General features: G+C 36.4%; 1 protein-coding gene across 1 annotated transcript in view; it reads left to right on the plus strand.

Moving 5' to 3' along the window:
- Positions 1 to 622: 622 nt before the first annotated feature.
- Positions 623 to 27449, plus strand: part of LOC129273361 (xaa-Pro aminopeptidase 1-like) — a 38767-nt gene continuing 11940 nt past the window's right edge. Inside the window, exons 1-13 of the mRNA XM_054910385.2 lie at positions 623 to 662; positions 9548 to 9598; positions 11656 to 11775; positions 16502 to 16565; positions 16877 to 16981; positions 18402 to 18442; positions 19319 to 19370; positions 22061 to 22207; positions 24808 to 24903; positions 25157 to 25238; positions 25835 to 25973; positions 26756 to 26800; positions 27332 to 27418. Coding sequence (XP_054766360.2) covers positions 11665 to 11775; positions 16502 to 16565; positions 16877 to 16981; positions 18402 to 18442; positions 19319 to 19370; positions 22061 to 22207; positions 24808 to 24903; positions 25157 to 25238; positions 25835 to 25973; positions 26756 to 26800; positions 27332 to 27418 — 969 coding nt within the window. The 5' untranslated portion in view covers positions 623 to 662; positions 9548 to 9598; positions 11656 to 11664. The remainder of the gene's footprint in view (positions 663 to 9547; positions 9599 to 11655; positions 11776 to 16501; positions 16566 to 16876; positions 16982 to 18401; positions 18443 to 19318; positions 19371 to 22060; positions 22208 to 24807; positions 24904 to 25156; positions 25239 to 25834; positions 25974 to 26755; positions 26801 to 27331; positions 27419 to 27449) is intronic.

Consider the following 27449-nt stretch of genomic DNA (forward strand, 5'->3'; position numbering starts at 1 on the left):
ACTTTTATCCATCGAATTAAGATGAAAATATAGTCTTGCATGTTTAATTAAGATGTGAGAGAACTTGAAGTGAAGAGTTCTTGAAAGAAAAGTTATTACAATTAAATGTTTTGACACCATAAAATACTTGGATACCATTATACATTTCACAGGAAAGAATGGAGAAAAGAAAGAAATTAGGAAAAGAAACAGGGTGAAATATGATATACAATTTTTGAAATATCATGTCAAAATGTATCACCACATTAGCTTTCGTATTTAAAAGATCTAAATTTTTGTTCACTCCTTTTGCCCTCACACAGTTTTTCATACATTTTGTCCTTTAGGGTTTAGGCCATATCTCCCCACTTTTATTTCCGTGTATCTCCCTTACAGAGACCCACAGAGAACAAAATTTGTGTCAGTTATCCCCCAAACCATGAATGGCAAAGTATTTTTATTTGTGTTTTTATTGGTAAATAAAATCAATCGAAAAATCAATCAGTTTTCACAATATTTACAAGTAATCCATAATTTGAAGAAAAAAAATCATATAAAAAGCAAAACGAATGATTATAAAGTATAGGTAAAGCAAATTATATAAATTATATTCTAAATTTATAATAAATTGCCCTCCATCAGCGCTTCATAGATGTGAATGGTAGAAAGCTTGCATTTCTAAGGTGAGATTAATTTTGTATTCATTTGGTTCCCCTTTTTTTCATCACCAAGATGTATACATAAAGATATTAAGCTCATAACATGAAATTTGTGCCTAGGTTATTATGATGTTGAATCGTCAGAAATGTATAGGTATTGCGCCCAAACTTGGTCATCTAAAACCAGCAATGCCCGGAGTCCGGACCGTCGATGTAGCCCGGGCCGGGTCGGGCGATTAGCTGGGAAATTACCGCCGCAGCGCGCCGGGAGAGCGCAGCTGAGGTGACTACTAGTAACTAACTGATCTGGGGGGGGGGGGGGGTGTTTCAGTTAGACAGGAATAACCGTCGTTTCTGGGGATTTATTCAACAATTTCTGACATTTTACTGTAATCCCCATTTACCGACGGTAGGGTATACGTGTGGGCTCGCATGTGTTCTCATTCCCTCCCTTTTGTCAATTCACAGTCCAAAGTTTGATGTAATTTTACACATCGAATTTACAATCTAAGGATGTATAACCAACAAACTTTTAAAACTTTATATTTCATTATCAAAATACTTTAAACGATATCGATGAAAAGGCATGAAAATTATACTTTACCGATGTTTAATTGGGTTGAACACGATAAAAATTGTCAAAATGGCAGCCAAACTATGAAATATTTACAAACGAACGGAGAGGGCGTCAACAATCACGAATGTGATAATCGATATTGCTTTCGATATTATACGATCTGCTCCTTATGCGAGTGTAACCGCTACGATCATAAGTAGCAGACGACAAACGATCACGTTAGTTCAAGCAGCATAAACGTAAGGCCTGCATGATGGATGCTGTAGCCAAGGGGATATTCGGGGAAGACTTCACTCTCAAGCCTGACCAGCGGGAAGCGCTACAGTGTTTGGAGGACGGGAGAGACCTGTGGGTCCAGCTCCCCACTGAACATGGAAAGTCGGCGATTTTCACCGTCTTTCCGATATGGAAATCAAAGGTTATTAATTTTTTAATAGGCCTACTTTATTATAAAATATTGGGAAAATGATAACTACCCACTAGCGTACCTACGGGGGGGGGGGGGGGGGGGCAGAGGGGGCAGTCTGCCCCCCCCTGACGAGCTCTTCCTTTCTCCCTCTTTTTCTCCTTTTCCCGTTTTTGTCTCGCCTGCATAGCTTTTCCGACGGCGACGGCGGCGTCAACATCAAATCTTAACCTAAGGTTAAGTTTTTGAAATGACATCATAACTTAGAAAGTATATGGACCTAGTTCATGAAACTTGGACATAAGGTTAATCAAGTATTACTGAACATCCTGCTTGAGTTTCAGGTCACATGGCCAAGGTCAAAGGTCATTTAGGGTCAATGAACTTTGGCCAAGTTGGGGGTATTTGTTGAATTACCTTCATAACTTTGAAAATTTATGGATCTAGTTCATTAAACTTGGACATTAGGTTAATCAAGTACCACTGAATATCTTGTGCGAGTTTCAGGTCACATGACCATGGTCAGTGGTCATTTAAGGTCAATGAACTTTGGCCGTGTTGGGGGTCTTTGTTAAATTACCATCCTAACTCTGAAGGTTTATGGATCTAGTTCATAAAACTTGGACATAAGAGTAATCGAGTATCACTGAACATCCTGTACGAGTTTCAGGTCACATGACCATGGTCAAAGGTCATTTAAGGTCAATGAACTTTGGCTGTGTTGGGGGTATTTGTTGAATTACCATCCTAACTCTGAAGTTTATGGATCTAGTTCATAAAACTTGGGATATAAGAGTAATCAAGTATCACTAAACATCCCCTGTGAGTTTCAGGTCACAAAACCAAGGTCAAAGGTCAGTTAAGGTCAATAAACTTAGGCCATGTTGGGGTAATTGTTGAATTGCCATCATAACTTTGAAAGTTTATGGATAGAGTGAATGAAATGTGGACATGGGTGTATTTGACAAGTCTTAAGTCACCGTTCAAATGTCATCTATGGTCAATGAACGTGGTATTATGTCATTATATGAATGGTGTGTTTGTGAATGATTATTTTATAGTAGTTTTCAAAGTAAGCACTGCTGCTATATTAAATTGCGTAATGCAGGCGAGACTGCCAGAGGCGTTCCACTTGTTTAAATATTTTTGCCAGCCGATTGGGGGGGGGGGGCACGTGCCCCCATGCCCCCCCCCCCCCCCCCGTAGTTACGCCACTGTTGAGCACGTGTTGTACCTCACTTTCATACACTTTCTTTCCTTCGTTTTTTTTTTCAATCCGCGGCAGCTTTGTCGTGTTATTGATTTTTTTTCTTGTTCCTTTTCTTCATATTCTGATTTTCAAATTCAACCTTTGTCTCTACCTTCATTTCGTATCTCTTTTTGTCTATTTCTCTCATTGTCCACCATTCTTGTCCATGCCACTGAGTCTCCTGCTAAAGACATGTAAAGGCCTATATTTTCTCGCATGTTCTAATTCTTTCTTTCTTTATTGTTGTCATTTGCCTTTGCTTTTTCACCTTTCCCATTCCGCCCACCCCGGCCTCTTTCCTCGTTTTCTTTTCTTCATTTTCCCTTTCTCTCTTTTCGCCTTTTCTCGGTGAAATCCGTCAGGGCCGGGGCAGCCCCCCCCCCCCCCCCCGCCTGTTACGCCAGGAAGACCAAATGAACAACCAATAAGACCAATAGGGACTACCAGTAAGACCAATTGAGTTCACTCAGTTGGATACCGACCACTTATCGTAAACATCAGTAACAGACTCCAGTATAATTAAGACCAGTTTAAAATCCCAGTTACTATAGGCCTATTCAAGACCAATAACTGGAGCAGTATTATTTGTAACTAGACCAGTATTACCAGACCGATAAACCAATGCTCCAATTTCAAGAGTTACTGGTCCAACTGGTCCAGTTGTTTTTTTTTTCTTGTGGTTAATTTGATTTTCTATTTTTATCATTTGACATGGGATTATTGTCTTATCTCTTCATTTTGGGCTCGGTAAAATGTTGTTTAATGTGTCTATGGACAATCAAGTCTCGAAATGTGTGATTTAAAGAGAAACTTACCCGCCGTTTTTCTGGTTGCGTTTGTGTCGTGACATCTTATTTTTGAAGGGGTGTCTGTGCATGTGGGCTTGTGAGTCGTCTTCGTTTCTTTCGAAGAAATGGCGAAGCATAGCTGGTCTTCACCTTCCTCCCCAAGTAAACATTGATTCTACTGATTTTCTTTAATTTGGATTTATTTTTAATTACATTTGAATTACTTTCAGCTAATTTCAAAATTATTCTGCAGCATCTGTCGCAAATGATTTTTTTTTATTTTTGATCGGGTGTCATTTCTATTCCTAATAATTTTATTGCGTCAGCAGTGGAGTAATCATGGTGATCCATTTTTGCATTTTTTAAATTTTTTATTAGGATGATTAGTCAAATTACGGTCACAATTACAGCACCAGTAGTCAGCCATAATTACTAAAATAAATTAATGAATCAAACCGGGGAATCAAATAACAAAATTACCACCAGCAATCAGCACACCTACATATGGCAATAAACGAATACAATAATACGATACGATACACTACACGAAGATAAACGATACTATGTATAATCGCGATATATCGAGACATTAAAAACTTAAAAACAATAATGACGTCATTCAAGATGGCAACTTGCAAGAAAAACCGTCAGGTCAGGTGAAAATGTCTTAGATGACAGATTTCTCAATCATCCAGAGGATTTTTTTCAATAACTCCGGCCCAAGGTATGCAATTACTTAAGTTATTTATATTTCCCTGATAATGGAAACCATGAAACTTTCAATTTTGCTTAAAAAACAGTTTTAAATCGCGATCTATAAAACGCTAGTTCACTATACGTTGGCTGTAGGTACGGGGCCCCATCCCCTTCAGTCTATGTATTGGTCAGTGAGCCAACGCAGTTCAGCGGAACAACCAAAATACAGAGACTGAAGCTTTTGGTCTAGTTTCAGTGTGCTACACAAACCTCGCACTACGAACGTATTTATGCAGTGGATTTTTAAATTGTCGGTTAACATCGCTTCATAACTGGAATACTGTTTGCCGATTCTATGCCGAAACTCATTCCGTCGTTAGTTACTCAGTCGGTTAGACTAGACTCTCTAGACTCACTAGAGCGCATGTTTCGGATTAGACACTAGACAGGAATAACCGTTGTTTCTTGGGATTTCCTACCTCGGGCGATGTTCATGCAGGTTCCACTCCACTTCACTACCGCTACACTACGCTCCACCTACCCGAATATCGGGACCGTGAACCATTTCGGATATACCGAGTCACAAAGGTGGGATGGCAATCATGATAATCGTAAAAATTAAACAAAAAAAATGTAACGAAAAAGATGATTGACTTAATATCTTACCCTACACCCGTATTTCACTCCGTTTTCATCCTCCAAATTGGTGATTTTGGGCCAGTATCTTTTTCCTCACACTTATTATTCACGGCCGATTTCAAATCATGGCATGCGATCGGTTTGACCTGCGACTAATCGCGATCGCATGCGATGATTTGAAATCGGCCGTGAATAATACGTGTGAGGAAAAGATACTGGCCCAAAATCACAAATTTTGAGGATAACCGGAGGATGAAAACCGAGTGAAATACGGGTGTAGAGTAAGATATTAAGTCAATCATCTTTTTCGTTATATTTTTGTTTGTTTAATTTTTACGATTATCATGATTGCCATCCCACCTTTGTGACTTGGTATATCCGAAATGGTAGGTGGAGCGTAGTGTAGCGGTAGTGAAGTGGAGTGGAGCCTGCATGAACATCGCCCGAGGTAGGGATTTCCTTAACAATTTCTGACATTATTTTCACTATAATATAATCCCCATTCACCGACGGTAGTTCGTTATTGTGAGCTCGCATGTGTTATCACTTCCACCAATTCGCCGACTAACTGTCCAGACTTCAATATTTTTTTAAATCAAATTTACAGTCTAAGGATTTAGAAACTACCTACATGTAACTACTGTCTTGAATATATAAAAAATAAGGAAATGAAAAAAATAGATCAAAAGGTATGAAAATAGTACTTTATCGATGTTTACTTGTCTTGGTCTCGAGAATCACCCCCAAAATGGCAGCCAAAATGTGAGATATTTACCAACGAACGGAGAGGGCGTCAACAATTTCCGAATGTGATATCGATATTGCTTTCGATATTATACGATCTGCTCCATATGCGAGCTAAACCGCTACGATCACAGGAAGCAGACGACATTCGATATATCGAGACATTAAAAAGTTAATAAGGATAATGACGTCATTCAAGGTGGCGACTTGCAAGAAAAACTGTCAGCTTAGGTGAAAATGTCTTAGATGAAAGATTTCTCAATCATCCAGAGGAATTTTTTTCAATAACTCCGGTCCAAGGTACGCAATTACTTAAGTTATTTATATTTCCCTGATAATGGAAACCATGAAACTGTAAATTTCGCTGAACAGTTTTAAATTGCGACCTATAAAACGTTAGTTCACTTATATGTTGTCTATAGCCACGGGCCAACAACTCTTCAGTCTTTGTATTGGTGAGTGGAGCCAAGGTAGTTCAGCGGAACAACCAAAATACAGAGACTGAAGCTTTTGGTCTAGTTTCGGATAAGATCTTAGATCTCAACGTGAGGGGTTCAAGTCCCGCTCATGCCGAAACGCGTCTAACAAAAAAGTCTGATGCTATAGCGTTGTGTGTTAGCGTGCCTCACCACTGTATTTAGTGCAGGTGTGAATACAGTTGGAAAACACTCCGTCCATCGGAAAGGACGCAAATGTTGGTCCCATGTATAGGAGAGGTACAACCTATGCACGTTAAAACCAGTACACTATTCGTCAAAGAGTAGGGTGTTCACCCGGTGTAGTGCCCCTGCCGGTCATGGCAAAATCCAGGTCAAGTACCCGATGCGTTTATGCCCAGGAGGGCCCTGCATCGTATACATCCAGACCACTCACCAGGACCGGGCTTTTTCTGGTAACTGGCACCCCATTTTCAATTTTTATATTATTTTTTATATAAAAAGCACATAAAAAAGAGCAAAATTGCTTACCTTGGCCTGGAAAGTGGCTTCCCATGTCTCTTCCACAGAAATAAAAGGAAGGTCGTTGGTGGCGCTAATAGTAATAATCAATTTATACCAAAACAAATACTGTTAACTTTATATAATACTATGGTATTGCCTTACATTACTTACTGTAACATTGTATGGGGCCATTGTGCCAAATATTTGACCAAAAGAATAATTATACTCCAAAAACGTGCAATCAGAATTATAAGTAATACTCATCCTCTTTCACCAACTGCTCCTCTGTTTTATCAATATAGAATTTTGAGAGTAACAGAAATATGTGAAATCCAAACAGCAAGTTTTATGTTTCTATACTTCAAAAAATCTTTGCCTGACACTTTCAATGATATATTTTTATCTGACAACTTGACCCGCAGATATGAAACTAGGTCATATATTACATGTAGTATGCGTCTCCCTTTATTTAGATATAACTTTTCTTATACAACTATAAAATATTCAGGACCTAAATGTTGGAACAGTGTACCATACAACTTGAAAGCTTGTAACACACTTGCATCATTTAAACGTAATTATAAATTATTTATTCTGAAAAGATTCACATTTACAACTTAGAATGCCTGCTTAGGGGGGGGGGGGGTTCCTTTCTTTTAAGTATTTATTTGTGATTGTTTTTATTTTTGTTATTTGTCTTTGTTTATATCTATCTTTTTTAACCATATGACCCTGGGAGCAACCTCGATAAGTATTTGACCTTTGTTGCTCCCCCACATTCTAGACATATATTACTATTTTTTTGTTTTGTTCATTTGTCTGCTTTGTATTCTGATGTATTATGTAAGTTTTCTATGTACTGGTGTCTTTGACATCTTTTTATGTATATGAATGTGGAAATAAATTTTTATGAACTTTTATGAACAACCTTAATTCAGCTTGTCAGTATTTTATAACTAGATTCCAGATTTATTGTATGCGCAATTCCCGTGATTGTTTGATAAAGTACTTAGACACCAATAAATGCAATAACTTAAAATATTTTTGCTGATGATAATACTTTCTGGAAAACAATAAAAGCGATGACAAATTAAACCAAAAAAACCCAGAAAATTTTACGTGCCTTGAAGGAAGCTAGCAGTGCTACCATTTGTTTGTCAACAAACATTCCACCAAAGTCTTTACAATTAAAAGATTGAACACTTTTGTTATATTTGTTAGACAATTCGTTATATGTCTATGTATTGTTATAAATTTGCAAATTAGTTTGATTATTTTATTGCTGCAAACTATTAGGGTAATCAAAATATCTGAATAATTTAATATAGATCTAGTCCTAATAGATTATGAATAGACTAGATCTACATGTTTGATAATATTGTGTAACCTTGTAATATTGTAGAAAAAATGAAATAAAACAAATCAATCTGAAATTCAAAACTTCAAGGACTTGAGTTTGCTCAACTGGTTCTGATACATTTTTCATTACACCATACCAATGTCAGCAGTTGATATTGGTGTCTTGGTCTGCTACGAAAATGTCAAAGTTTTTGTTGTCTCACCTGCATAGCAGAGTGAGACTATAGGCGCCGCTTTTCCGACGGCGGCGGCGTCAACACCAAATCTTAACCTGAGGTTAAGTTTTTGAAATGACAGCATAACTTAGAAAGTATATGGACCTAGTTCATGAAACTTGGCCATAAGGTTAATCAAGTATTACTGAACATCCTGCCTGAGTTTCATGTCACATGACCAAGGTCAAAGGTCATTTAGGGTCAATGAACTTAGACCATGTTGGGGGAATCAACATCAAAATCTTAACCTAAGGTTAAGTTTTTGAAATTTCATCATAACTTAGAAAATATATGGACCTAGTTCATGAAACTTATACATAAGGTTAATCAAGTATCACTGAACATCCTGCTTGAGTTTCACATCACATGACCAAGGTCAAAGGTCATTTAGGGTCAATGAACTTTGGCCGAATTGGGGGTATCTGTTGAATTACCATCATAACTTTGAAAGTTTATGGATCTGATTCATGAAACTTTGACATAATAGTAATCAAGTATTACTGAACATCCTGTGCAAGTTTCAGGTCACATGATCAAGGTCAAAGGTCATTTAGGGTCAATGAACTTTGGCCAAATTGGGGTATTTGTTGAATTACAGCCATAAATTTGAAAGTGTGTTGGTCTAGTTCATAAAACTTGGACATAATAGTAATCAAGTATTACTGAACATCCTGTGCGAGTTTCAGGTCACATGATCAAGGTCAAAGGTCATGTAAGGTCAAAGAACTTTGGCCACGTTGGGGGTATTTGTTGAATTGCCATCATATCTCTATAAGTGTATTGGTCTAGTTCATAAAACGTGGAAATAAGAGTAACCAAGTATCACTGAACATCTTGTGCGAGTTATAGTAGTTTTCAAAATCAGCACTGCTGCTATATTGAATCGCGTGATGCAGGTGAGACGGCCAGAGGCATTCCACTTGTTTAACTTGCTCTCATTTCTTGATTTCTGCATCAATTGTGTTCACACGTGGTACAAATGATCCTTGGGTAATACCAGATGTGTGTTGATGAGGATGACGAGGTCAAAGGTCATGTAGGGCTCAATAGGTCATATAATACAAGGCCCTTGCTATGCTCCCTTGTACAGTTGCAATCTTTTTATGATTTTCTTTGATGAAATGTTGGGAGGTCTGATGTAAATCAAAACTAAATTAGCTCCAAGAAGTCATTCCACACTCACAATGCACTATTCTTTCCATAAAGCTAGAACTGTCCTCAATGTGTCACCAAGCAAAATTTTGCTGGCTCCACTTTTCGGATTCTTATATCTACGTTTGCCATTCTCCACCCAGGTTGGTTTCCTGGTAGAAAATGAGTACCTGATCAGGGTAACCATACCAAAGGTGGGTAATACTATTAGTATATTGTAGCACTTAAATGCATTATACAATGCGTATCAAAAAAAGTTTACACTTTGAAAAATTCCATTAAAATGAAATTTTGACAATATCCTGATATTTCTTTTATATTGATATATAGGTATGACCCACATATATTAAATTATATCAAGATTGTCGGCAGAAATCTCCACATGAGTGAACACCAAAGCTTTTTTTAAAAAATCTGAAAAGTGACTTGAACAGAAACTGATCAGATTGATCCGAATTATTTGAAGTGAAAATCATACAGCAACACCATCAATTTCTAGCAAAGAATAATTTAATTGAGTGAAAACCTCCTAGAATTTTCTCCTTACTCAACATTATACCCATAACCCCACCCCCATTTACCACCCCAATGCCATCTTTTCATGTAGCTATGTACCCAGAGCCTAGATCTTATTCATGTTATCCATGACACTAACAGATCCAATTAATTACAAAACATAATTTATGCAAATACCACCTTCACTATCCTAATCCTCTTGGTAATTTAGTCTTTTAAAAATAGACAAATAGTATCTGAAGAGATCAATGAATTGCTCTAGGTATTTTCTTCAGATGTTTGGCATCATGTTCAATAATGATCTAGCTCTTCAAAGCAAAGCAAAATGGCGAGACCACAGTACACAGCCCAGCAGAGATCTTTAATGGTTAGAGTTTATTACCGCACCAACAGTGTTGCAGCGGTCATCCGGAGGTTTCGCGAACTTTACCCGAATGTTAGATGCCCATCACGTGCAGCAGTTTACAAAAACGTCTCCAAGTACAGAGCTACCGGAACAAGCCTAAACAGGAACAGAGGTAGATCAGGACGAAGAAGATCAGGAAGGTATGATGCTAACATCCAAGCAGTTAGGAATCTTCTGCAGAATCATCCAGCAGGTGGGATAAGTAGTCGTCGTAATGAACTTGATTTGCCCTCGTCAACATTCAACAGGATAACTCGCCTAGATCTTCACATTTTCCATCCATACTAAATGTCAAGCGGCATCAAATCCTTCCTGGAGATCTGCCACGACGCTTAGACTTTTGCCAGTGGCTTCTCGCACGTCCTAGACGCTTTTTGGATTATTTGGTAATGGGAGATAAGTCAGGATTTGCCATTAATTCAAGCGTGAACACCCACAATGTAACGTCATATCGACCACGAAGACAACCACCTCGTGATTTCAGCTACTAAAGAAATGACAACAGAGGCAAGGTTACAGTGTGGGTAGGGTTAATGGGCAATGGTTCCATCATCCGCCCTTTCTTCTTCCGGAATAATATAAACGGAGAAGAGTACAGCAGAATGATCCTCCATCATGTTGTTCCAGTGATTGATCGTATGCCGAGGTATCGTCGAGGAGAGAACGGGCATTTTCAACGCATTTGGTGGACTCAGGATGGTGCCCCAGCACACAGGAGGAGAATCGTCACAGAGCACCTCACTGAACTGTTTGGGACCACGTGATCGCGTTGAACCGCCCCACTGAATGGCCACCTAGGTCCCCAGACCTGACCCCTTTGGATTTTTTCCTCTGGGGATACCTCAAGGCGAAGGTCTTTGCTACCCCACCTGCAGACTTGGATGAGATAGAGAGACGAATATCCAGAAAGATCAACGTCCTCCGACAAGATAGAGCTATGATTCGCGGAGCAGTTCAGGACATGCTTCGAAGAGCAAGACTGTGTGTAGAAAGACATGGTGGTCATGTAGAAGACTGAATCATGAAATGTACTTAGAAGAAGACTCTTTTCTTGACACATAGTGAATCTTAGCATTTCTGCGCAAACCAATTTCTGCGAACTTTGCAAAAGTGGCTAGTGTTCACTCAAGCGTAATATTTAGTCGATGGCCATATGATCATATGATAGAAGCTACCCAACCCTAAGAATATATATGAAAAAACCAACCACAATTTGTAAAAAAAAAAATTTGGAGAGCTTTTTCAAAGAGTAAACTTTTTTTTTATACGCACTGTATAAAGCACTGCATGCATTATTGAATATTTTGCTTTGATTTTATTTTTACACAGGTAACAGCCATGGCCAAAAATACCACTTTGTTGCTTCAGAAATTGCGTGGATTTATGCAAAGTACTAAGTATGGAGGTCCAATACAAGCCTATATCATCCCATCATGTGATTCTCATCAGGTAAGTGCAATGTATAAAGGAAACCAAGACCCAAGATGAGAAGCAATCTTATTGGAAAAGGTAATATAAGAGGAACAATTTAAACAAGTTTCATCAAAATCGGTTGTGAAATAAGAAAGTTATGGACGTTTAAAAAGTCTTGTACTTTCTATGGGGATCCTCAAATTGGCAAACATGCTTTGAAAATGGCTGATTTTGTGGACAACTCTCTATTTGTTTTGTACAGAATTTTTCAGATTTTCCCTATTATCTTTAAAATTGCATATTGCCTCATTCTGAGCATAACATATGTCATGGGAAAATATAATTCACACCACATATGTCAAGGTTAGGAGGAGATGATATGAAATATGTAAAATAAAGGGGAAAATCTGGAAATATGAAAATTGTTTTAAATTGTTCCTCTCATTTTACTCTTTTCAGTATTAAAGATTGCTTCTCTTCTTGGGTTTTGGTTTTCTTTAATAGATGCAGGGTGCTACATAACTTTTTTGAAGCACTTGCCTGGTCGGGCAAGTAAATTTTCAAATAGTTGGAAAATACTTGCCCGAATGTAGATTTCACTTGCCCGAAAAAAAATCCTTCAAAACAAAGTTTTATTGCTTCAAAACAATATAGGCTTACGGTTTTACATTCCATACTATTGATGGCTATTTTTATATATTTTTCAACATGACTACTGATGTATACCTTGTAATTGTATTTCTTTTTTAAAAACGATTTTTATCTTCTACATCATGACAAAAAATATGGTTAATATGCTCTTTAATTAATTTCTTAATCTCATATTTTTTCCATGTACTTTGTAGGGATAAAGACACACAATAAAAAAGGGAAAATCACTGAAAATAACCAGAGAAAGAAAAAAAATAAAGAAAGAAAGAACAAAAAAAAAGAAGGAAAGAGAGAGAGAATGGCTGTAGGGAAGAAAAAGAAGGAAAGAGAGAGAGAATGGCTGTAGGGAAGAGAAAGATGGAAAGAAAGAAAAAATGAAAAAAAGAAGGAAAGAAAGAAGTAAAGAAAAAAGAAAGAAAAAAAAATAGAGAGACTGGGGGGAAGAAAATGAAAGGAAGGCCTAAAGAAAGCAAAAGGTAAAAGAAAAAAGGAAGGAAGAAAGAAAAGAGAAAAAGAAAAGCTGAAGAAAGGATGGCTGGGTGGAAGGAAAAAGGAAAGAAAGAACGAGAGAAAGGAAAGAAGAAAGGAAGAAAGAAAAGGTAAAAGGATAGATGGAAGGAAGGGAAAAATAAAGAAGACAGAAAGGAGGAAGAAATAAAGGATGGAAGAAAGAAAAAATAAAAAAAAATAAAAAATTAAGAACAAAAAAAGAACGAAAGAGAGAGAGAGAATGGCCATGGGGAAGAGAATGATGGAAAGAAAGAAAGAAGGAAAGAAACAAACGAAAAAAAAATAGAGAAAGACTGAGGGGAAGAAAAAGAAAGAAAGGAAAGAAAGAAGGAAAGAAAGAAAGGAAGGACTAAAGAAAGAAAAAAGGTAGAAGGAAAGAAAGGAAGAAAGAAAAGAGAAAAAAAAAAGGTGGAGAAAGGATGGATGGAAGGAAGGAAAGGGAAAGAAACAACGAGAGAAAGGAAGAAAAAAAGGTAAAGGATAGATGGAAGGAAGGAAAAAAGAAAGAAAGGTAGAACGAACAGAAAGAAAGGAATTCAATGAAGGAAAGAGATGAAGGAAGGCAGAAAAAAAAATTAGGAAGAAAAGAAAGGATGGATGGGGGAAAAAAAGAAAGATCAAAGATTGAAAAGAAATGAAGGAAAGATAAGCAGAGAGAAAGAAAACAGAGGAAGAATGCTCAAACTATCCAGTCATAAATAAAGAAGAAAAATTATCAATTTCTTTTTGGCAAAAAAAAATAGTTACGAGAGAAACCAATTCAAGTTTATCAACATACACACAAATGCATATGTGGGACTGTCAAACAATGTATTTCAGTGTGTATGTAACAGACGATATCATTCGAAACCCGATCATATTGAAGCAATACAGAAGCGATGATTTCTTCTTTTACTGCTTACAAATGACAGAATTACCTCAATTTTTAGGAAATATGGACATTACAAGAGTTTCCATTGGTAAGAAATGTGAATTTTGACAGTTCTGTATGAGATTTCTTCCAGTGCAAACCTCGTTCGTCGGTAGAAACTTAACTACATGCATATGGGCTGCGTGGACGTGGCCAGGCGCGCGCTAGCTAGGTATGCTAGACTTGCATGCCATTGATTTTGTGTGTGAGGTTGTGTGTGTACATGTTTGTGTCTGAGCTGTGTGTCTCTTGCACAAAATCGCGCAAATTTTGCAATTCGAATTATGACTTATAAACTTTTTTGAAAGAAGAAAATGATATGGCTTTTTTGTCTCTATTTCTTTTCTTTATTTTTCATGGTGAAATATGGGGAATCTTTCTAAAATATTATTTCCATATGAGAATTTTGCTTGCCCGATTCGGGCAATTACTTTTTGTTTTTGTTTCAAAACACTTGCCCGACTCTAACTTTTACTTGCCCCGGGCAATCGGGCAAGCGCTTATGTCGCACCCTGATAGATGCATCACTAAGAAGCCTATATCATTGCATGACGTATGTGATGAGATATATTTGGTATATAAGGACTCACTGGTTCACTTATCCTGAAGCAGAATACTACCATGATAATTTCCATTATTAATACATATGACAATAATACATATGATTTATATAGCGTCTTTTTCATTTTGATTAAATGCCCAAGGCGCTTAGAAGAGAGCAAAACATAAAAGTAAAGAGAACTAAGAGAAGTACAAGAAAGGGTAAATTAAAAATGAGGAAAAATGTCTGTCTTCAAACCTAGTACCTGCTGGTGAACAAATGCAATATTAGGTTGCCCACTTGACACTTTTAAAATCATTTTTTTTATGTGTTACACTAATACATCCTGATTATCATGGGGGGGGGGGTGGCTTTTGATAGCGGCTTATCATTGACACCCCGTTTTGGGGGACTTATGACAGAAGAATAAGCGAGGTGAGTATTACTTGGTAGTGAGTTTCCAAATTGCACCATTCAAAATTATGTTCTTTTTGATGAAGTTTTGTGGAAAAATATATTCAAATTCTACTTTTTAAATGAAAAGGGATGTTATGTAAATTATTTGATTAAAATGTAATGTTTGTGACTTTTAAGAGGAATCTGTGATATTTTGATCTGAAAACATTTGTCTCCTTTTGATCTAGAAATTTATACAAAGCCCTTGCCTTATGGAATCTGTTTGAACTTATGAATATTGTATATTTTATGTTGGAAGTTACTGTATTTCATCTTTGATTTTATTTTGAGTACTTACCTGAATACAGCAACGTAACAGGGGTCAGTGGCCAGGGGGGGCAAGAGCCAAAAATTTCCCGGTAATATCATGGTATGAACAGGCGTAATGGTGTAATGAGGCTACTATTTTGAGAAGGCCAGATATTGCGTATCGGCAGAATTTATCTTTTTAAAAAAAGTTGCGAGCGAGCAAAAATTCGACCTTTTTAATACAAAAATCCAATTTTGTGATAGATTTTGACATGATTTCCAGAGAATAATATATGTCACTCTTTCGTTAGATTCCCTTTTTTGTGGACTGTACGCCACTGTGAACAGGATTCTTTGCGGCAGTAGCGTGAAGAGTAACCAAAAAAACCGAGGGGCGCAGTAAAGCACATATACTAAAAAGCTGCTTTATATAAGTCCCGAGCGAGCGAAGCAAGCGAGAAAAAAAATCACCTTTTCATTGAAATCTAACTTTGAGCTATTTTTTGACATTCTATTCAGTGAACAAAATCATATCCTACACTTTTCGTTTCCTTTTCTTTCCTCCTTTCTTTTGTTCTTGTTTGTAGAACTTTTGGGGGCCATGGCCCAACCCTCCCATACGCAGTGCTGTGCGGTTGGGATCTGCGGCGGAGCCCCGGGAACTTCTTGATATCAAAGCCATTTAAACCTTGCAGATTGCCGCTATTTTAATCAAATCGCGGGCATATACAGAATATAGCTTTTACAAAACACATTTATTCAAACCAGTTGCGTAATGAAGCAAATATTTTGAGGGGACAAATCATAGCAATGTGGGAAAAAATTGTAAAAATTCGCCAGTGTGCAAAGCAAGCTAGAAAAAAAATTGCCTATTGGAAGAGTGCCTCTTGCGTGGGGTCTGGGGCAAAGCCCCGGTAGCCTATTTGCATAAAATTTAGCAAGCTTATATCATAATGTTGTATGCAGTCCATCTTTCTTCCCGCTCTTTAAGTTCAATCATCGGCAGCCAGGTCGTGTTATTAATTTTTTTTTCTTGTCCCTTTTCTTTGTTTTCCAATTTAGCTTTTGATTAATTACATTCTACCTTCGTTTCCAGCAATTGTTTGTCATTTTGTCATCTTTTAATTTATTTCCCACCGTGCTATTGCATTACATAGGCCTATTTCGGAATGATTTGTTCTTTCTCAAATGTTCTTATTTTGCACATTTTCCCGCTTTCCTTCCTTTTCCATTAAAAAAAAAGGTTTTTTCTTCGTTTTCTTTTCACTTTTCCCTTTCCTTTTCCTCCTTTCCTTTCCTTTCTTTCTCCCTTCTTCCGTTTTTATTTTCCCGGTGAAATCTGCCAGGGGGCAGCTTGCCCCCCCTGCCCCCCTCCTGTTACGCCACTGCCTGAATATAATCACTAATGAATATTTTTGGGGTAATTTATGTTATTTTATTTTCAGAATGAATATTTAGCAGAATGTGACTGCAGGCGACCATTCATTACTGGCTTTACTGGATCAAGTGGTAAGATTAAATCCCATACCATTGCCAGTTATTAATTAAAAGCCATAGTTTAATGTCAAATATAGAATTAACCTGAACTGAACAATATTCTTAAGTATATAACAATGAAATATATATTGAAAATAAATGCAGAAGTGAATTAATTGATAATGAATATCAGCATATTCTGTTAGGAATTCATGCATACAAGTCATTGATGCAAAGAAAAAAACTTCAGAAATAGCAAATTCAAAATAAATCAAGTGAAAATAATCTTGTAATCCTCTCAATAACTTAGATTGATGGATATTAATTGATTTATTTCCTTGTAGGTACTGCTATTGTGACAGAGCATGAAGCAGCAATGTGGACTGATGGTAGATACTTCCTGCAGGCAGCCAAACAAATGGATCAAAACTGGACACTCATGAAACTTGGTAATGATGATGTTGATGTGATCCTTTGCTCATACATCCCCTCTTTGTGGTATAGCCTTTATGAAGACATCGAATCCTTTGAAAATGTGTTTCCTTTGTAACTCTCTATCATGGGTGTAGATCCGCTCACGCTTTATATTCATGGGGGGATGGCGCTTTGCATTATTACATAATATCCCCCCAGATGAATAGAACTTTTTGCAGATTGACACCATTGCTCTCTATGCACCTTGAGTACTGTACAGAGGGTATTTGGTGCCTAATTTACACTATAGGCTAATTATCATCATCATCATCATCTAAGGTGCCATTCCACTATCATGATCTGAGACCCCGATCCATCCTGATCATTAAATCGGCGGAGAGCCGGATAGGACTCGGTTATAATCGGGAGCAGCATAATAATAATGTTGTGAAGACAGGGTAACAACAGGTATTTTATTCAGATTGGCGTGATCGGCTAAAAATTGTGAACATGTTCAAAATTTCATGCCGCTCTTCCTGATCAGAAAATGCCCATTTTGAATTGTGGGGGAAGCAAAAAAAGCATAAGCAACACAGTGCACAGTCATGGGATGAGCGTAATCAGGCCTTTCATGGGTTTGATCCCTGGATAAAAATGGGGCCTTCTGCCTTGATAGGTACTCAGCATTTAGTTTGGAGAAGGGTAATAAAATATGTTATGTAGAGCAGCTTTCTAACTGAAGTGGCTACCATTGGTAAATAAAACATTATCATTATGATCATGATCATCATGATCATAATGATGATGATGATGATGATCATCATCATCATCATCATCATCATCATCATCATCATCATCATCATCATCATCATCATCATCATCATCATCATCATCATCATCACCACCACCACCACCACCACCACCACCACCACCACCACCACCACCACCACCACCACCACCACCACCACCACCACCACCACCACCACCACCACCACCACCACCACCACCACCACCACCACCACCACCACCACCACCACCACCACCACCACCACCACCACCACCACCACCACCACCCCCACCACCATCATCATCATAACTATTGTTAGTTATTATTATTATTATAATTGTTTCATATTGAAAAGTCCTCATGTATTATAGGGAGCGTAACAAAACGAAGGTTCAACATTTGTAGCTTCCTTAATCAGATTTTTTTTCAGTGTCACTTTCCTCAATGTTTTGTCTAAGCAAACAGAAGGATTTGAAAGAAACATGTATTGTGGGATTTCTGCACTAGATGATGGCCAAATAAGGCTCTTACTTCATATTAAGCCTTAATTTTTAATCTCGGTGGTCCAACTTATACTTATGATTGAGTTTGACTATTTATTTTGTGATGGGAATAAATGTATTGCTTCTACCATATTAAAGTATGGCTTTATATTATCCATTTTGCAGGTATGCCTAAGACTCCAACTCAGGAAAATTGGCTGACAGAGGTGAGACCTATCCTTTGATATGCTAAACCGAACATTCACAAATCTAATGGATGGTTAAGTTGGTATTGAAATTCAATAAAAATGCGGATCATAATTATTTGATTATATCTGTGGAGGCGTTGTGGTCTAGTTGGGTTGGGTTCGATTCCCAGTCATGGCGTGTTTTCCTTCAGCAAGATATATACCCACATTGTGCTGCACTCAACCCAGGTGAGGTGAATCCCCGGCAGAAAAAATTCCTTGAATGCCAGACCACCTTTAGGCAGCATAGCTTTAGCCGGGGTAATGATAATAACATTATTGTAATGTACAGTTGAGAATACATATAGAAATTGACCTATATAAATGTGTAAGTATTACAATTATTATTTGGTCTAAATTATTATCTTTTTATATTCCTTTGACAGATATTTTATTTACTATTTTGATTGAGTGAATTTGATAGACAGTGATTGCTCTTGTGCAAGATATCTCTTTATTTAGTTATATGCAAATGTAAAATATCTTATCTTTACATGGTTGTACTGTGGGACATGTTCTGCTGTTTTATTTTATTATTTCTTATCACATGGAGGATCGGGATTGATGTACATGATTGATTACAGAAGGTATATAAGTCAATTAGAATAGTTGAAACAGATTTTACCAACTACCCACCCCCATACACCCCAAACCAATGTGTTTGTACAACCACCCCCCCCCCCAATCTGATTGCTTGGGTAATCTGTAAAGCACTTTTATTTACTTTTCCATTGTCATATTGTCTTTTTATAACTGCAAATTTTTACTTTTTTGCATTTCAGTTTTTATGTCAATCTCTTATATCTCTTTTTTTTTAAACTGATATTATGATTAATTTTTATTGTCTAATGGCAGGTTTTACCTCCAGGATCCAAAGTTGGAGTTGACCCATTTCTCTTCAGATGGGGTAAGATAAACTCTGTATGACTTGCTCTATATTTTGATCTAAACTACTGATTATTGGGCAGTCAATTCTGAATAGTTTTGACAAAAATTGATTAATATTTTGAATTCATGTATGATATGGTATTGATGTTTGCATGGAGAGTGTGAATCAGGTTTTTGAATTGAATCATAAAACTAACTTAGGGTTATAAAAGAATGATACTAGTTGCATTATTTATGTCTCCAAACAGTGTATTTTTGTTTTGTGACTCGTGTTTGTTTTGCTCGAAGACCAACTTATTGTTTAACATCAAGCTATACTTGAATCACTTTATGAGTTGTAACCAAAAAAATACAATAATTTACTGAAGTAGACCTTTCACAAATAATTGACTATTGCAGAGCTGCCAACCATTACGTTTTTGCCGTAATCATTACGTTTTTTCATTCAAATTACGGCATTATGGTTTTTCTTTTCAAATTACGTTTTTTGACAATTTTGATAATGTGTGTACATAATTGTATGTATGTGGAGTGCGTGTTGAGCCCACTGAACTAGAAATACGTATTTCTAGTTCAGTGGTTGAGCCCGAGATGAGCCTGGTATTTGCGCGTGCGTAGTCGCCCGCCGGCCGGTTTTCCAACGCACTTTAATAATTTGATAGCGTGCACGTACATATACGTTAATTGAATATGCGAGCGGCATGCATGGTACGAATCGCGATGTATAGCGACTGGTAAATACGTCTGTAAGGATGATGACGTCATCCAAGATGGCAACTTACGATGACAAACGAAAGGATCGAGGATGATTATGTTTTGATCATCATTTGAAAGGAAATAACAGTAACTGCGGTCTAAGGTACGATATTTCTGAATTTTATATATTTTATCTTAAATTTGCATGTAATTTCTTTCCTATAAAGTGATGTTTTATGTACAAAAAAACGATCCGAAAATCAGATTTCAGAATTTAGATCTAACGTAACTGCTAATACGTTGTCTTTACGCACGGGCCAACACTCTTCAGGTGATCGAGCCAACGTTTGTTCTTGCAGCGCAGAGCGAGGAGTACGAGGGTAGGGTAATTCCCAAATGTAGTAAGAGAAGAGTCCATTTGTAATGGAGGGGGATTTGGAGGTTTGAGGGAAATTATTATTCCATTTGCAAAATTTTACAAAAATACTCATCATATATATTAAAGATTGAATCATCAAAAGATATTTTTCATATACTTTAAAATTAATTGTTGTGATAAAGAAATGAAATTTTGAGGCTATTTTCTTGAATTGATTAATATCAATTCCCTTCGGATAACGGTACAGTCTGGTTAATTTTCATCAACTCGTAATCGTATCAAACAAATACGATGAATTCGGCTTTGAAAAGACCTGGAAAGCTCTTCATTGTCCCTTGAAGTAATAATTCTGGGTGATATTCAACATTTATTGATAGTTTCACATGATTTATACTAGAGAGATGTCCTACTGCCTTTGGAATTCATTAAAAAAGTCGGCACTTTAGCATTCAGTTTAGCAGGAATGGGAAGATTTCTTCCCCGGTTCTGGCGGCCTAGATGTCTGCTCTATAGTGCCGTCACTGCTGGGGATGATTGAGTGTGCGTGCAGTGTGATTGAGGCTGAGCTGTGCACATCGTGAAGTGATTTACGATGGGACTTTTGTGGAATGATTTCAACTTCTTATCTATAGATCTATTTGAATTTTAGATTAGATTGATTTATGAATAATTTTTCTATATTTGTGGAATGTTACATGTACACTTCCATTTTATGACACTTTAATTTTAAAGGGTACTGTTTGGCAAAAACAATGTTACTTGGGAAGAGAAGTCTGAATTGATGTCAACTTTTTTTTTATATTTCTCTTAGTCTACAATTTGGTAGTTTTGTCAGGAAACTCAACATAAAACAATTAATTATTTTAGAAGTGGAAAGGAAGCCCCAGAAAAATGGGGCCCTAAAAATGTTCACCAGAACTGATTTTGGTGCCCCTGAAAGAATTTTTTCTCGACAGATCTTCACTTTGATAAGTGCCGGAGTAGGTTGCACTACAAAATGAAAGGCCTACTTGTCATTTTTAGAAAAATTTGCATAGGTGCCCATTTGACTAGAATAAAAGTGGCCTTCATGTCCTTTAGAATGGCCTTGATACCCCTTGAAATTTTGGGGCATCCAAGGCCACTTTGCCGGTTGCCCCAAGCTGAAAGTGCCCATTTGAAAATGGCCTTGCCCCTCTCAATTCTTAATTCAAGCCCTGCTACTGACTTAATTAAAATAAGGGTCCAATTTGTAACGCTCCGTTACTTAGCCCAGACTAGGCCTAGAGATTAACTTTTTTTAAATTGTTCACTGCATACATACTTTTTGCATTGGATGTTTGTCGCATGTCGTTTTAAGGTTCGTTTTAACACATTCCTTTTTTTTGTTGGAAATTCCTTTTTTTGGCCATAATGATTCCTTTTTTTGCTGGCACAAGGTTGGCAGCTCTGCTATTGTCTCATCCTAGAGGTGAGGTTAACTATTTATTCACTTTTATAGAAATAAAATGATTTCATTTATGTTGCCAATTTGAGGATTCACATGCTTTTTCCTATATGTCTAGCATAATGGTAATTATTGTATTTACATTGCAATTACTACTACAAATTTAGAAGATTTAGTCCTTATTAATTTTTCCATTTAATACTGTTAGAATCTTGGAAGTCCTTTTCAAGTACCTTAGAGACGGCTGGTCACTCACTTGTACCTGTCCAACCAAACTTAATTGATCTAGTCTGGGGTGAAGACAGGCCACCTCCACCACAGGCAGAGGTCAAAGTTCATAGTCTTCGCTATGCAGGTGGGTCATCATTTTACATGCTGTATCCATGTTTAAACTATTTAGTTGACTGTAGTAGGTCCTAAATATACTTTGTGTGAGAACCACACTAAAAAAAAAAACTGAGCAAGTATAGGGTCGAAGTTAATAATAGTGTTTCTTATGATGGCAGCTCCATTCCATGACCTTAAACTTCAGAGTGAATTGCAGGAGATAACCCATGTAATCTATAGTATGTAATGTGAGGTCTGCTCCAAAAGTTCATTCCAATCCTTTCACAAAGATTTAAGTGTGACTAAGAGTCGCACTTAAATTCCAATTGTGTGAGGTATAAAAGGCATCACAGCATTTGTCAGATCATGCGTGCAACTGCATATTAATCAATAAGATTGTGTGTTGGCACTTACGCATGACTCTCTGTCATACTTAACACCTTGTGAAACACACCCAGGGGGCCGTTACATAAAGCTGTTCGTAAGTTAAGAGCGACTTTAAGAACAACTGGTGATCCTTATGCACATAACCATCGCCAATGTGTAGTGCTGTAGCCGAACTGCCGAACCGAACGGAAGTTCGCCGAACTTTGCACTTCCGAACCGGACCGAACCGAACCGAACACAAAGGCCTGGTTCGGTAATTCCGTAAAAGAAAAAAAAAAGTATATTACTTTGCAATGCATAAGTGCGATGACTACATAGATTTAAGTATAAAATAAAATAAAAAAATATTGGTTAGTGATTGTGCACAAAAAGAATTCCACTCTATATATTTTTTAAATCCACTATGATAGCTCCCATCTCGTCTTTGATTGAACTGTTATCAACTTAAGAATATTTTATTAACATGAATATATTTTTTCTTGATAAAATGAGGGGACATTTTGAAGCTAAACTTGGTATAAAAGTGTGGTTTAATTACGTAGTGCCGTAATCGATCGTGATCGTAATCGGACCTAATCATTTTGTATTTAATAAAGAAAAAGAACCAGGCATAAATTCATTCCTCGTAAATGACAAAGTATGACAGCTTCGGTCTCGTGTTTGATTAAATTTGTATCATTTTCATTTTTTTTTTATAAACATTAATTTATTTTTTTCTTCATAAAATGTGGGGACATTTTAAGCTTAACTCAGTTAAAAAGTGTAGTTGAATTACGTATTGCTCTAATCCGACGTACATTTAATTGTTTTGTATTAAAAAAGAAAAAGACAAGACATAAATTAATTCCTTGTGACTGACAATGTAATGGTAAAGTATATATATTCCACCTTCTGAAATTTCCATATTAATATAAAAGATAAATAAATAAGAGATGAAGGAATGAGGTTGAAAAAAACAGAAAAGATAAAAATTCAAACCAAATCAACGCATGTTCCCTGATCGATGTTCCGGAAATCAAATGGTTGGTAAGGAAAGTTGAAACAGAAAGTCCAAACAACCTGCTCTCAGTTGCTATTATACAGGTAAAATTTGTATTCCGAACTTCAAACGTTTTTCCGTTGTCAATATTTTCTAAAAAGTGGTTTAATCTGGTCAATTACTGAAAATGAAATAATAAATTATCAGTTCCGTCTTGGTTCTAACGATCACCGCTGAGTGATTTCACAACACTAAAGTACACAGTACAGTCCCATGTACTCATTTTCGTGTTGGAAATATGTTTGAAGTCACGTAGCGTCGATCTTTCTGGACCAAGAATGGACTGATATTTTATCTTTTTAAAGTAATTGATTGACCAGATTTAACCACTTTTCAGAAAATAGGGACTTTCTAAAACATTTCATATTCTTTGGAATGTGAATTTTACCAGTATAATAACAGTTGAGTTGAGGTTGTTTGTCTACTGTTTCGACATTCCCGATCAACACTTTCCAATTTGAGAAGCTGCGTTAGCAATGACATTGTAATCGATCATGATCTTAGCTACATGAAATAATCATGAAAAAAATATTCTTTTCTTTGTAATTCTGTTAATGTCCTGATTCTCTCGTTATAAATATTTTTTTCTTTTGATTTTTTTTTATTTTCATTTTAAAAATGAAAGTAGAAATGACTCATATTTTTTGTTTAAAGATTAAAACAAAAGAAAGTTATGCAACAGTTTTCATAACTATTCTTTTTAGAAACAAAGTTTATTATAAATATATGACAGAGCATTCAACAAATTATGTGTTCGTGGGTTGGCGAACTTTTTTTTAAAAATGTTAAATTTAATTTGGCATTTATTGCCGAACCCCGAACCGAACCAAAGTTCGGAAAAAAATTGCCGAACCGTGCCGAACCGAACCCGAACATGCCGCCTGACTTGCAGCACTAATATTTACCACAAGAAAGGTTAATCAGTTGTTTTTTAAGTCGCTCTTAACTTACGAACAGCTTTATGTAACACCCACCAGGTGATAAACAGCATCTGTTACTGAATAAGAACCTACTGTCATGCTAATTTCCTCATGAAAGCAGATGAAAATAATATTCTTTTGAAAAAACTTGGCTTATCTAAACAATTCTGTATTTATAGTTTTGAATGTATTTATCATGAGATCAATTTGTGACATATTTGTTAGTATTTTTCTAAGAATGTAATTTAAAGAAGAACATTACAAGCCCGATTTGTTTTTCAGGTCAAAGTTCTGCAGACAAAGTTGCTCAGCTTAGGAGCAAGATGGAAGAGGTCCATGTCCAGAATCTGATCCTGACTGCTCTTGATGAAATAGCATGTGAGTGAAGCCAAATTATATACTATTATTTGGTAATACTGATTAGGCCTGCCTAATACCCTTGTACATAGTGTGTAACAATGTTTAATAAACAGGATGTTTTTTTTTCATTTAAAGGATTTTTTAATCTATATGGTGCAGATATTGGAAGATATGATGATATTCTCTCTTTACTCATACATGATTAATTAAATGAAATAAGGAACCTGTTAAATTTCAATTAAGCATTATTTTTTGTTCATCTAACTTATAGGGTTGTTCAATCTACGTGGTTCAGATATAGTATACAACCCTGTGTTCTTTGCATATGCTGTGCTTACTCAAGATGATGTGCAGTGAGTATTTCAAATTGTTTTTGGAACATTTTTGTTGCAAATATTCCAGTTATGTAGACAAGAATCATGAACGTGAGAATAATAGCTGTTAGGTTAGTTCCATGCAATAACAAAAGCCAGTGTTTTAGATGCAGAGTGCACTGCTATTTGCATCCTAGAATATCCCAGTGTCATTACTATATTATTTGACCATGTACAACCTGCTTGTAATGGATTCATAATGATGACTCTGTACACAAATCAGAAATCTAAATTAATGTTGTCAACTACATTGAATATAAGACCATTGAGCAGGCAATTGCGATCTTAGAATCATCAAGGAATATTTCTTGTATTTTTATTTACAAATATCTCAACAATAAAAGTGACTATGACCCAACTGATGATATGTCATCCAAAATAGTGTAAGTGATTAGATTGGTCTGGAATTTGATTGGATAATGTTATTGCAACAAAAGTTGTATTATAGAAAATGTAAGACAATGGTAAAATTTGTATAATTAGCTAACAGAATGGATATTGAGTATATGAACCTTTTAACTTGATTAATGGAAGGTCTTTTGATACTAAGTTGTGATACATATTTTTTCTATCAGTTTGTTTGTAGATGAGAGTAAACTAGAATCAGGAGTACAGAGTCATATCAACCAGGGAATGGAAGTCACTCTACATCCATACAATGATATCCAACAGTTTATAGCAGACATGTTTGCTGACAATGGAGCCAAGACATGGGTGAGACTTAGTTCATTACTGGTGGTGGTGTTGGTAGTGATATATTTTTTTTACCTGAATGCTAAAGAAAGCATGAACACTTGTAAGCAAGCAACCAGGGGTTTAAGTTCCTCTCTGAGGGACTTGGTAATGAGGATAAATGCTTTACCAGAGGGCACTAGTGCACCAAGTGGAAATCGAACCTGGTCACCGGATTGCGAGACCACTTCTCTTTCGACTGAGCCATCGTAACTCCCCATTGAATATGTGTACACAAAAAAAAATGTACCTGGCTGAGATTACGTTCTATAAAAACTGCAAGTTTCAAAACTAGAGGCCATAGCATTGAAAAAGATACTGGCATCTAACCAAAGCCTTTGTCCTTGAGGTTATCTAGGTAACATAGAAGGGGGTAGCAGCTCCAGTCGCTGGAATGGGGAAAAAAGGGTCTTGATAAGGTTAGGCAAGAACTTATCAATTTTCTTGGACACCTGGGGTGCACTTCATCAATATTTGTTGAGTGACGATTTATCCTATCTGGCAACTTTCCTTGATTTTGATTGGTTAAGAAGCACTGGTGTCTGACTTTCACGATGGTAAATCTCAGATGAAACAGACTTTTTCATGAAATGCATCTGACATGTCCTTTATGTATGTTTCCATGGTATAAGAAGATTGTCTGATAATACTACATCTGACCATCCTTCATGTAAACTAGATTGAGACCTTTCCCCCCTACTGATTAGTCGCCTTTAATATTTGAAGTCTCTTTTAACCACATCTCTTTTTATTTCTCCCCTCAGATCAGTCCAAACTCAAGCTATGCATTAACGAACATTGTTCCAAAGGTGAGAGTGTATATTTACTTGTAAACTTTTAGGAATGCTCATTTTACATGAAAGTGTTAGCTATAGAATTTGTTTTATAAACACAAAACAAGAATAGGCAGATATCTCTGACAAATTAAGGGATTTTTTAACTTCCCTTCATCTAGAATGATTTTGATGTTCCTACTATGTCACAGAAATTTTCAATAGGTTTTCTAAGTGTGAAAATGAGTAAATCAGGGAATAAATTGTCTGGTTATCACCATTTTATCAAGCACATAATTATGTTTATTTACTGGTAAAATTTCCAGTGTGTCAATAACAAAAGTTGAAGTTTTCATCATCTTCTACCAATGCAGGTGAACATTTTTGACCATTTGCTTATTTTGTATTTAATTTTTACTTTATTTAAGTGAAGGGGATGAAGACTGTGTCTCTACAGCAAATCTTTGTGCTAATCTTTAATTGTAATGGTCAATTTGATTTTGAAATTAAAAGATAGTTATTTTGAAAAAAAATACAATATGTTGATATATTTGTATCTCCTTACAGCAACATCAGTACATTCATAACAGCCCCATATGGCAAAGCAAAGCAATAAAGAATGATGTAGAAATAGAGGGTATGCGACAAGCACATGTAAGTTTCTACACCTATTTTTGTAATTTTC

Source organism: Lytechinus pictus, chromosome 12 (genome assembly GCF_037042905.1).
Source record: "Lytechinus pictus isolate F3 Inbred chromosome 12, Lp3.0, whole genome shotgun sequence".
Lineage (NCBI taxonomy): Eukaryota > Metazoa > Echinodermata > Echinoidea > Temnopleuroida > Toxopneustidae > Lytechinus > Lytechinus pictus.